The 13,434-nt window shown below is 39.2% G+C and overlaps 1 protein-coding gene across 1 annotated transcript in view; it reads right to left on the bottom strand.

Moving 5' to 3' along the window:
• The window catches only part of PAPLN (papilin, proteoglycan like sulfated glycoprotein), a 517,238-nt gene that overhangs the window by 457,814 nt on the left and 45,990 nt on the right, over positions 1 to 13,434 (bottom strand). The window contains 5 exon segments of the mRNA XM_053697785.1: positions 6,572 to 6,652; positions 7,678 to 7,801; positions 9,199 to 9,329; positions 11,057 to 11,159; positions 11,345 to 11,405. Of these exon segments, the coding sequence (XP_053553760.1) occupies positions 6,572 to 6,652; positions 7,678 to 7,801; positions 9,199 to 9,329; positions 11,057 to 11,159; positions 11,345 to 11,405 (500 nt within the window).

Below are 13,434 nucleotides of genomic sequence, written 5' to 3'. Positions count from 1 at the left end.
GATGTACCTGAAGGAGCACCCCACCACCAGCTTACCAGTCAGCAAACTGCAGCAGTATCCAGTAGAGAGCCACCCAGTGCTTGTACAAGTACAGCAGAGGAATTCTGAGTAAATACCACTATCCCACAGGGGGAGGCTAAGGGACATCTGAGGGTAGTTATGGCTGAAATCCCTAGGGAGATACTGCACACATAACAGGGTATCCCTGTATCATTCAGCTTGCTGGAAACTCCTTCTGTCTTCTTTGTAAATGATACGCCCAGGAATAAAGGGTCTCACATTGATCTGAGCTCCCACACATTAATCCATAAGCATGTAGCTGAAACCCCTCTATCCTCAACCTTCTACTGGGAGGGACAGATTGCACCAGGCTTATGTATAGCTTATACATTTAGTGCACAGTGTTGTATATTATCATTTTTTGTTTGTATATAAGCTCCTTGAAGCACTTTCATTGTTTAATAGAAAAAATACATCTCTCTTCTTTCTCATATACCTAGGAAAAGACAAAAAAATACATGCTCTACTACATCCTAAGCCTAAAGGGAGAATACCCCATATAGGAAGCCTGAATTATAGGAAGATCTGTATTTGTGCTTCTTATGAGCCACAACAAAGCATAATCCAGAATGCTAGTACATATACTTATATAAAACTTAATCTAGCTGTACAATATTTTGCCCTGGCAGAGGATTAATATACACAGGGGCAGTAGTCCTCTGCCACCTGAGACCTAAACAAGCGACAAATCTTAGGACAAAAGGAGATTGTCACAGCTCATCATGAGAAATTTCTTCTAAAATAATAACAGTGCAGACCTCAAAAACAGACTGCACAATAACTAATGCTAGAAACGGATTTCTATCAATATAATCTACCAGGATTTTAACAGACATACCCGGACCACTTGATCTGTATTCTGAAAATACAAAAGATGGGAATCACCCCAAAATTGTGCCAAAGTGATATACTTTACTATGTAATGAAACACCAACCCCAAAATTCTTCCTGCAGTTTTTTTAGGCCATAATAAAATATTAAAGTACTGAGGAAATCAGCTTAAAATCACTACACTGACAATTTGCTGTGCACAAAAAAAACCCACTTTAAAACTGTATGTACCAAACAATAAATGGAACAGCAACATTTGAGGAAAAAACTAGCCGAAAAGGCTAGAAAAAAATATAGCAGGAAAATGGAGGCATAAATGTAGACCCATTATAACCATAGTGATCACACAAAAAAGAAAAAGAAATGCACAACCTGATTCATAGCATTAACAAAATATGCATGCTTTCTCAGAAGTGTAAAATATAAAATGCTTACCTGACAGACAAAGTTAGGGAGGTGGGGGGGAGAAATCAGATCATAGAGCCTGGAAGGCAATAGATAACTGTATCTGTATCGGTAAAGTAAATAGGTAGGGTTCTAGGCTTAAGGTTTCTGTTTACCCCTTAAAAGACGGTGAGTGCTACTAGGGTGAATCAAGATTATACATATTCTGAAAACCAACAGATTTGTGGAATTTAGTTTAAGAATAAGTTCATTTAAATTAAATCACCAAAACATTTTTAAATAATAATGATAAAAGGAATATGAAAAACTAAATGTATGCTTAACTGATAAATTTCTTTCTTTCCGGGCATGGAGAGTCCACAAATTCATTCCAATTACTAGTGGGATATTCAACTCCTGGCCATCAAGAGAAGGCAAAGAGCAACCCAGCAGAGCTGTTAAGTGTCACTTCCCTTACCCATAATCCCCAGTCTTTCAGCCGAAGGAAAATGGAAAAGGAAGAAACACAAGGGTATAGAGGTGCCTGAGCTTTACTCAAAGAAACTGCCGAATTAAAACTTAATAAAGGGCGGGGTCGTGGACTCTCCATGCCCAGAAAGAAAGAAATGTATCAGGTAAGCATACACTTTGTTTTCTTTCCTATGGCATGGAGAGTCCACAACTTCATTCCAATTACTAGTGGGAACCAATACCCAAGCTAGAGAATACAGAATGAAAGGGAGGGAGAAAAACGCAGGCGGACCTAAACAGAAGGCACCACCACTTGAAGAACCTTTCTCCCAAAAGAAGCCTCAGCCAAGGCAAAAGTATCAAATTTGTAGAATTTAGAAAAAGTATGCATAGAGGACCATGTTGCCACCTTGCAAATTTGCTCTACAGAAGCTTCATTTTTGAAAGCCCAGGAAGAAGAAACATCCCTGGTGGAATGAGCCGTAATTCTCTCAGGAGGGTGCTGTCCAGCTGTCTCATAAGTTAAACGAATAACACTTCTCAACCAGAGAGACAGAGTAGCAGAAGTGGCCTTCTTACCTTTATGCTTGCCAGAGAAAACAACAAAAAGGGCAGAAGATTGCCTAAAATCTTTAGTGGCTTGAAGGTAAAATTTTAGCGCATGCACTACATCCAAGTTATGCAAAAGACGTTCCTTATGGGAAGAAGGATTGGGACAAAAAGAAGGAACAATAATTTTCTGATTGATATTTCGATCCGACACAACCTTAGGGAGAAACCACAACTTAGTATGAAGGACCGCCTTATCCACATGAAAAATAAGGTAAGGGGAATCACACTGCAGTGCCGAAAGCTCAGAAACTCTACAAGCGGAAGAAATAGCAAGAAGAAACAAAACCTTTCTAGATAACAATTTATTATCAACAGAATGCATCAGCTCAAATGGAGCCTGTTGCAAAACTCTAAGAACCAGGTTAAGGCTCCAAGGAGGAGCAACGGGTTTAAACACAGGCCTGATTCTGACTAAGGCCTGAACAAAAGCTTGAACATCTGGCAAATCTGCCAGATGTTTGTGCAAAAGAATAGATGGTGCAGAAATCTGACCTTTCAGAGTACTGACTGACAAACCTTTCTCCAGGCCATCCTGAAGAAAAGATAAAATGCGGGGAATCCTCACCCGGGTCCTTGAAAAACCCTTAGATTTGCACCAATAAAGGTATTTATGCCAAAGCTTATGGTAAATCTTGCGAGTAACAGGTTTACGAACCTGAAGTATGGTATCAATGACCACCTCAGAAAAACCACGTCTAGTCAAAACTAGGCATTCAATCTCCAAGCAGTCAGCTTTAGAGAATCTAGATTTGGATGGAGGAATGGACCCTGAAGTAGAAGGTCCTTCCTCAGAGGTAACCTCCAAGGTGGAAGAAAGGACATCTTCACCAGATCCTGCAAGGCCATGCCGGAGCTATTAGAATTACAGATGCTCGCTCCTGTTTGATACGAGCAATGACTCGTGGAAGGAGTGCAAACGGAGAAAACAGGTATGCCAGAGAGAAGATCCAAGGAACCGCTAGAGCATCTATCAGAGAGGCCTGAGGATCTCTTAACCTTGAACCGTACTTTGGAAGCTTTGCGTTTTGACGAGACACCATCAGATCCAACTCCGGAACCCTATCTGAGGATTATCTTTGAGAACACTTTCGGAATGAAAAATCTGTCTGCTCAGAAAATCCGCTTCCCAGTTGTCCACCCCTGGAATGTGGATAGGTGATAGGAGAGCCCACTGCAGAATGCGAGCAACCTCCTTTATAATCCATATACTTGGTGCTCCTGTTATACATTTTTTCTGATGCTTCACCTCCTTTATAGTCAAGGAACTCTGAGTTCCTCCCTGGTGGTTGATGTAAGCCACTGAGGTGATGTTTTCCGACTAAGCGGACTAAAGATAGTTGAGGCCAAGCTGTCAAGGCATTGAAGATTGCTCTCAACTCTAAGATGTTTATGGGAAGAGAAGGCTCCTCCTGAGTCCACAGGCCCTGAGCTTTTAGAGAACCCCAAACTACTCCCCAGCCTAACAGACTTGCGTCCATAGTCACAATCACCCAGGACGGTCTCAGGAAGCAAGTGCCCCGAGACAGATGTTCCTGTGAAATCCACCACCACGAGAGAGAATATCTTGTTAGGAGATCCAGATCTATCCTCTACAATAAATCTGAATGGTCTCCGTTCCATTGAGCATGCATAGTTGCAGAGGTCTCAGATGGAACCAAGCAAAAGGAATGATGTCCATGGAAGCAACCATCAGACCAGTCACCTCCATGCATTGAGCCACTGATGGACGAATAGCAGACTGGAGAGAAAGGCACAAAGCAAGAAGTTTGGATTTTCTGACATCTGTCAGGAAAATCTTCATGGACAGGGAATCTATGATAGTCCCTAAGAAACACAACCTTGTAGCTGTAACAAGGGAACTCTTTTCCAGATTCACTTTACATCCGTGAGATCGTAGAAATGATGACAACATCTCTGTATGAGATTTTGCTAGTTGAAAAGATGACACTTGAACCAAGATGTCGTCTAGATAAGGCACCACTTCTGGGAGCCGTGGCAAGACCAAACAGAAAGAAACTGGAAATGCTTGTCCAGAAAGGCAAACTGGTGATGATCCCTGTGAATGGGAACATGTAGATGCGTGTCCTTCAGGTCTATGGTTGTCATGAACTGACCTTCCTGAACCAATGGTAGAATGGAACGAATAGTTTCCATTCCATCTTGAAGGACGGAACCCTGAGGAATTTGTTGAGGCACTTTAAGTCTAGGATGGGATGGAAAGTTCCCTCCTTTATGGGAACCACAAAGAAATTTGAATAGAATCCTTGTCCCTGTTCCTCTACAGGAACTGAAACAATTACTCCCAGGGAGGATAGGTCCTCTACGCAGTTTAAGAAGGCCTCCCTCTTTACTTGGTTTGAGGATAGTCTTGACTGGAGAAATATGCCCCTTGGAGGGCAAGACTTAAATCCTATTCGGTAACCCTGGGATACTATGTCCACAGCCCACGAATCTGGGGCATCACGTATGCAAGCATACTCAAAAAAGAGAAAGCCTGCCCCCTACCTGATATAAAATTGGATCGGGGCAGACCCTTCATGCTGACTTAGAATCAGTGAAAGGCTTCTTTTTTGCTTCCCCTTGTTCCAAGGCTGGTTGGACCTCCAAGAGGTCTTGGATTGCTCTGGTTTGGAAGAAGAGGAGGGATTTCTGTCCTTTAAAGTTACGAAAGGAGCGAAAATTGGAATTCTGGTGACCCTTAGGTCTATTCTTCTTGTCCTGAGGTAGGAAAGATCCCTTTTCACCCGTAATTTTGGAAATGATTTCCGCCAAACCAGGAACAAATAAAGTTTTACCTTTATAAGGTAAAGACCAAAGCTTGGCCTTTGAAGTTACATCTGCCGACCAAGATTTTAACCACAGAGCTCTGCGAGCTAGAATCGTGAAGCTAGACATCTTAGCTCCCAGTCTAATTACCTGCACGCTAGTATCGCAGATAAAGGCATTGGCCAGCTTGAGAGCCTTGATCCTATCTTGGATCTCCTCTATTATAGTATTTTCTGATATCAGATCAGACAAGGCATCGCACCAATAAGATGCTGCTCCCGCAACCGTAGCAATACCCTTGCCGCAGGTTGCCACTGTAATCCTTGATGGATGTAGATCTTTTTTAAGTAAGCCTCTAGCTTCTTCTACATGGGATCCTTAAAGGAACAACTATCCTCTATAGGAATAGTAGTTCTTTTAGCTAGAGTAGAGATAGCTCCTTCTACTATAGGCACAGTGCGCCATGATTCAGGAATGGAGTGAGCAACAGGAAACATCTTTGTAAAAACAGGGGAAGGGGAAAAAGGAACCCCTGGCTTATCCCATTGTGACCTTTAATTTCTTGTCTGGAACAGGAAAAACCTCCACAGTTGAGAGAATCATAAACTCTATTAAGTTTATAAGACTTTTTAGGGTTGACAGCAACCGAAGGTTCAGAGTCGTCCAAAGTAGCTAGAAACTCCTTCAGAAGCAACCGGAGATGTTAGAGCTTATGGGAAAGGTTGACCACAGCATATTTAGAGGGGTCAGAAACCTTAGTAGCAGAAATATGTTAAGATTTCCTCTTACGCTTACCCGAAGTAGGGAAAGCAGATAAAGCTGCAGACAACGCAGAAGTTACCTGTGCAGCAAAATCTCCTGGCAAATAAACACCCCCAGGAGGTTGAGAGGAACCACAGGGCACTGCATGGGAAACAACCATAGCTTGGGACGTCTGAGGAGAAAGCTAAGGCATATCCTGAACAGCATTGTCCTGAGAGACATATGGTTCAGAAGGGAGTAATTTGTCTTTAAATTTTAAGGTCATAGATAAGCAAGTGGAGCAGAATTGCACAGGGGGTACAACCTGAGCCTCCAGACAAAGCAAACATTTGTCAAAGGAAAAAGATGTATTTTGGTTTGAGTCCATAATAACAGAGCTAATTCTCAAATTAATAAATATATAAAAAAAATGACTGGGGATTATGGGTAAGGGAAGTGACACTTAACAGCTCTGCTGGGGTGCTCTTTGCCTCCTCCTACTAGCCAGGAGTTGAATAACCCACTAGTAATTGGAATGAAGTCGTAGACTCTCCATGTCATAGGAAAGAAAAGATAATTGACAAATAACCTTGTGTTTCAATTTTAATTAAAAAAAAGTATAACTATGACATCTCCATACATAAAATAGCAAAGAAATGTTAAATTTGTTGAGAGAGGGGAAGAAAAAAAGTGTCATAACATTTACCTAAAAAATTCCTTGTTGGAACAATTTCTCTAATATGAATGCTGGTTGCTCCAGATGGGATTGTAAAAAGTTGGCTGTAACCTGAAATATGGATGAAAATATACTAAATTATATAATATGAACAGAACAGTGTAATTACAAATTTCACAAGTAGCACATCAAACCAGACCTAACCTATAGTATAGAGTAACTTAAATTGTCAATGTGAGATCCTCTGATTCTGCAAAGACTCTTGTGGATTATCTACAAAATTAATAATCCTAATGCAATCTGTGTAGCTCATTAAGGGGTGCTTAATCATTCTGGATTAGATCACTCCATTACAGTTAAATAGAAAATTACATGTGGTTTTTATTAAATGTAGACCTTGCACTTTTCATGTAACTTTCAACAGGGTAACTTTCATGTATTGGGCACTTAACAGAACTATAGGGCGCAGCGTGGAAACCTGCGCCGCCCGTAGTTTCAGCTCGCAACTCGAGCTATCACATATACGGCGCCGTCAGATGCTAAAGTGCCGTAAGTCTGACAAACCAGCGATGTCCAGAAATCTGCGTAAGTACAAATTTCTGAATTCGCCAGTGACTTACTGAACTTTAGAAACTGCCACCGCATAAAAAACCTGACTAAGTTATTAAATCTCCCGTACTGTCTAACACGCCTCGCAAACATAGCCCGACACGTATACTATACCCCTCTATCCGCAATCCCCCCTCTCACTCCTAACAATAAATATATTAACCCCTAAACCGCCGCTCCCGGACCCCGCCGCCAGCTACATTATCTATATTACCCCCTAATCTGAGCCCCCTACACCGCCGCTAGCTACCCTAATGTGAGCCCCCTACCCCGCCACCACCTACATTAACTATGTTACCCCCTAATATGATCCCCCTACACCGCCGCCACCGATTTAAACTAAATAAAAAATAAATGGTTTTCATAATATGCTTAACACAATTAAGAGGCCATTATAGTCACATAATTACATGCTCTAGTTTGTTAGAGCATGTCATTTTAAGACTAGCAACCCTTTAATGACATGTGATTAACCCCTGAATGGAGATAAATTAAAATAATTCTGTTAGCTCAAAAAAAACAAATACCTTTAGACAACACAGCTGAATCATAAGATCCTTTAACTTCATAACAGGATCTGCCATCTCCTCCACAAACCAAACATTTGTCCTCTTTTTTGGAAGAATCCATAACATTGTCACAGCCAACGGACTAAAACATAGATTCAATTTTTTATGAACATGGAATGAAAAGAAAAAAAGAAAACATATGAATAGGATGCAAGGTTCTACAAATATCTGTAAAATGTGCCTCCAAACTTCTATTTATGTTTTATTCTACCCTTGGTTCATTCTGTTGTGCTGCCTTTTTAAAAAATATTTAGCTTCCCTTATTTTTCACTTACTGCAATTACAACCAAAGGCAATCACCAGGAGACAGGAATTAGTTTGTTGAGCAGTGAACAAGTGTGGTAGACCAGCACAAAACATGTCTGCTATTTGCTTCCCTATTCATTTAAATATGGGCTATATGTGATTTGATTTTAGCAGCACACTTGGAATAAAGATACTTTTTATTTGCAAGTTTGTTTCCAGGTCAGATGATGCCGTGAACTGTTAGTGTTTGACTATATGATTAGCATCGGGGATGAAGTTGATGTTTGCTTGGCACCCTACAGCTGGGTATTATAGGCAGTACTGTATTACTACTGTGCCCCTGCTGAAGTGACGCTAGCCTTGGAAGACCCATTTTGCTGGTAAGCGCCATTGTTGTTTTGTATTTACCAGGAGACTGGAGTCTGATACAGTTAACAGAAAACACTTTAATGCAGGGATCTTTAAACCACAGATCGGGACCCATTACCGGGTCGCAACACCATGTTTACTATGTGTTGACTTGAGTATGTGTTGTAGGAGAGGGTGTGTGTGTGCTGTATGAGAGTGGGTAGTGTTGGTATTGTAAAAGAGAGTGTGTGTTGTATGATAGTGTGTGTGGTGTGAGTGTTGTATGACAGTGTGTGTGATGTGTGTGTTTTATAAGAATGTGTGGGGGGGTGTTGTATGGGAGTGTGTATTGTATGAGAATGTGTGTGTGTGTGTGTGTTATATGAGTGTTTGGTGTGGATGTGTGTGCGTTGTATGAGAGTGTGTTGTATGAGAATGTGGTGTTTGTGTGCTATTACCTTTTAAAACACTTTCAAGTTTGATTACAATCAGGAATACGCACAAATTTTACTTTGCCAAAAATTGCAGCTATTTTGTTGTATATTATGTTCAGACCAAGCATAAAAATAGGATTGTGAAGGTATGTGGTATCATGGCACTGGGTCTTGGGAAAAAAGTTTGAAGAACCCTGCTGTAATGTATGAAGAACTAGAACTTCTTGTTGAAATTCTGGAACGCATTCAAAAGGTACTGTACTGAGATCAGAACCTTGTGGTCCTATGTATAAACATGCTTCAGTATAATTTAAATATGTTATGTCATAATGTGTCTCAATGTCACATTTACTTATATGCATCATACTATACTTTTTACTAATTATATATATATATATATATATATATATATATATATATATACACACATTTATAATATGCAGTGACCTACCTTGCAAACACCATCCACACATATGTCTCTCCTCCCTGGTTCACAGGGTGTTCCATCCAACACAGCCATATTATGTCTATAATAGAAATTCTCTCCCTTGGGAATACAATTCAGTTCACACTTATTGGATGCTAAAAATAAAATATTTTAAATATGGTTTAATCTTAACAATTTATAAAATATTTTTCATTAATACATGCCTTCAATATCTCAGATTTGGTCTTCATTGAAGTGCTTATTTCTTGTAAATTTTATTTCTAATGTTTGCAATTTTATATATACTGAGGTCTTCCTCACAGTCTATATTCATGCGAAGACATAGAAGCAAAATTAAAACTCATAAAACTTTTCATTTAAAAGAATAGTTAACCCAAAAGGTTTTCCTCATTAATTTGTTCCCATTTATCCATTTTACCTGCTGGGGTGTATTACATTTTTACAAATAGCTCATTTGCCTTTATATCTGCAATTGAAATAGCTCATTTTGCCTGTGGTATCCCTACCTATACTGAAAGTTTCTATACTTAAGTATAGGCTATTGACAAGATATGTTAACACAGCCAGCAGAAGAAATTACACCCAGTAAGGAATGGGAGATAAAATTCTATAATGTTCATTTTCAATTGTTTTTTCTAAGTATTGTATAGAGACAGACATAAAAAAGGGAAGCATTTGAGTGATAAGACAAGGATGTCTGATCTTTCTGCAAGCTTAGCCTATTTTGATAGGTTGTGTTTCAAAGAGCAAATCCAGCTATTTGATTTACAAAAATAAATTGCTCATACATTTTATACTCTACAGCTAGTATAACAAGTAATTTGGTAAACAATAAGGGGAAACCAATTTTACAGTACACTATCCCTTTAACGTAAATCCCTGATAGTTTAGAACTCAGCAGGACCCAGTTGTTTATGCTGCAATCAGTTCATGATAATGTAAAAAAAGGTTGAAATATAAAAAGCTGTGGCTAATTTCAATTTAGGCCTCAACAAGCATCTTTAATCATCAGTCTTTATCGTCTTCACACTGAACTATGTTTTACAATAGAGCAAGGGTGCCCTGAGTATTATGATCTACATGTTTGTTTGCTTTTTGTAATCTGGTCTTTTTTATCTGTGTTTATGCCAAATACAAAACACACTTTCAATTTGAGACAGTCAATAAGCATTGACTTGTTAGTAATTCTAAATCTGCAGACCACGATGTACATTTATCCTGCTGTACTTTGAGTCAAATCCTACATGAAGTGCAGCAAATTAATTAATGAACCAAATTCTAATGAAAGCGTTATTTTTAAATCTTGACTACTTCATGGTCATCACAATCAACAAAGTAGTATCAGGAAACTGTTATGCTGGCTCTTTATAAAGCGCTGGGGCAATCTTTCCTTTAATATTCAAGATGCCTGGATGCTCTGTTCACTTATGTTGTGGCCGCCACCTAAAAGCTGTCAAATGTAAATCTTGGATCAGAAGTATTGTTAATTATAACTTTGAAAAAATAACATGTTGAATGATGCATGAGGGCTCATTTATTGCAAATTAGGCTGCAGCAGTCACTGCATGTTAACTCTGAATTAGAACTTGCGCATAGATTTTGATGCCAGATGGCGCACAAATAACAAGTAGATGGCTTGTTAAATGGGGGCCAGTATGTCAATCAAATTAACGAAATTTAGTTTTGTGTAAATTGTCAAATGTTTTATAGCTAAACATATGTCTTGACAGAGAGAGGGTGAAGTTTTATTTGGCCTTTGAAGTAAAACAGATATGAGATAAAATAACACAATTTTCACAGAAATAACTTCAGATTTGATAAAGAAAGGTTAACATTGAACTACAAAAGCCCACTTCTTCACCTCCATAATAAGGCATCCATTTGTATCTCTTCCCTTGAAATTCCATTCCATCATATTCTGAACACTGCTCTGCACGGTAGTCTCTAGCACCATCAGGACAATCCTACAGTAAAGAGATAAAATGTTAAAACCACCCTAAAAATTACCTTAAAAGGTGAATTAAATTACTACTTTTTAAATCATCATGCAATTAAGATTGTAGTATAGTACAGTATGTAACTGTAGGCACTGAGTTAATTGTTTGTACCAATATCTTGTAACTTGTTTCCTTTAATGTATTATTCTCACCTGCACATTGCAGGAACGATAGTTTTTGGTTGGTCCAATACAATTGAATCCTCCATCTGGCCTAGGTAGTATAAACATTATGTAGTTAGAAATTAACTTTCAAAACAATGATTTTGAATGTATGTTACTATAACACTTAAAGGGGCATAAGACTCATATGCTAAATCACTTGAAACTGATGCAGTATAACTGTAAAAAGCTGACAGGAAAATATCACCTGAGAATCTCTATGTAAAAAAGGAAGATATTTTACCTCACAATCTCCTCAGCTCAGCAGAGTAAGTTCTGTGTAAAAAGTTATACTCAGCTGCTCCCAGCTGCAGGTAAAACAACAACAAAAAATGAAGAAATGAACAGCAGCCAATCAGCGTCAGCAGTGCTGAAGTCATGAACTCTTTTACTGTGATCTCATGAGATTTGACTTAACTCTCATGAGATTTCATAGTAAGCTGAATAGGGAAATAATATGAGAGTGCACAAGGCTCATCCCCTAAGCTGTCCCAGGACAGACATACTAATATGCTGCTTAGAAATCCTTTACAATGGGAGGAGGCTACTGAGAAACTTTTGAGGTAAAATATCTTTCTTTTTTACATAGAGATGTTCAGGAGATATTTTCTAGTCAGCTTTTTACAGATATACTGCATCACTTTCAAGTGTTTAAACATTTGGGTATTATGGCCTTTTAACAAGACATATTTTAAATAATGCAACAATGCTCAGATAATAAACTGATAATAGAGAATACGATAAAATGCAATATTATGATAATTACTGCATGCCCTAGTTATAGGGTCTTATGATCTAAAACTCAAAAATTTCTCCTTCCCATCCACAACCCTTCTCAAGCTAAAATATTTGCCTTTCTGAAATTCTTTAAGGGACCTCTCATTACTGACAAGACTTCTTAGATAATCTAGCTAGAGTTTTAGATCATCTGACCCATAGCATTTATAAGTGAATTACTTTTTTTTCTTTTCTTGTAGTTTGAAGCTGTTTGTGTTCCAAGAAGTCTATAACCTTAGAATTTATACATTTCTATTTTTATTTTTAAATTAATAGTGTAGAAATTGGTTGGTGGTTATGATTCAGATTTACGTTTATAAATTTGTTTCGACTGAAACAACCTTAGCAAAGCTCTAGTATGAATAGTGAAACATAGTATGTGTAATTAAATACTTTAGTTACTGGGAAAGGTGCCTCCATGATCGGTTATTGCACTACCAAGCAGTTAATAGAAATAATACTGTCACGATCCGTTCATCGCCGTGTCACTGCGGCTCCCGGATCTCCTCTGTGTGCTTACCACGTCACGTTGCCTAGTAACGTGATGCGGCCTTCCTGGGACACGCCCCCTTACGTCACAGCCTCCTCTCGTCACTAGCTTTAAAATGCCCGCAGGAGTTTTCTTCGGGGCCTGTTTGTCAGAAGTTTTTCCTGTTTGTGGCTCTGTGAGTTTCTACTCTCTACTTATTTAAAAAAAAATGTCTGCAGGATATCGACCATTGCTTTGCCTGACCACTCTGCTGCCTTATCCTCAAACCTGCTTAACGGGACATTGACCATTGCTTTTCCTGACCACTCTGCTGCCTTATCCTCAAACCTGCTTAAAGGGACATTGACCATTGCTTTGCCTGACCACTCTGCTGCCTTATCCTTAAACCTGCTTAAAGGGACATTGACCATTGCTTTGCTTGACCACTCTGCTGCCTTATCCTTAAACCTGCTTAAAGGGACATTGACCATTGCTTTGGCTGACTACTCTGCTGCCTTATCCTCAAACTTGCTTAAAGGGACATTGACCATTGCTTTGCCTGACCACTCAAACGGATCATCCTCTGCCTGTTCAACATTGTTACTGACCTCTGCATTGTCTGATCACTCTTACGGTATACCCTCAATCTGCATAAGTCTCTTTACCTTGTACTACCCTCATCTCAGCAGAGACTGCAACGTGACCCAGCAAAACCTGTGAGTACAATTATTTCCTTTTAATCTTTCCTGAGTGGGTCACGTCCTGGGTACCTCTCAGTGTGCTAGCGTGTTTTTATCTTATCACTTTAGCAGTTGGGTTAAATCCTGGACTGATT

The sequence above is a fragment of the Bombina bombina genome, chromosome 1 (assembly GCF_027579735.1).
Source record: "Bombina bombina isolate aBomBom1 chromosome 1, aBomBom1.pri, whole genome shotgun sequence".
In the NCBI taxonomy this organism is placed as follows: domain Eukaryota; kingdom Metazoa; phylum Chordata; class Amphibia; order Anura; family Bombinatoridae; genus Bombina; species Bombina bombina.
The sequence above is the reverse complement of the archived record's forward strand: the minus strand, read 5'-3'. Positions and strand labels throughout refer to the sequence as shown.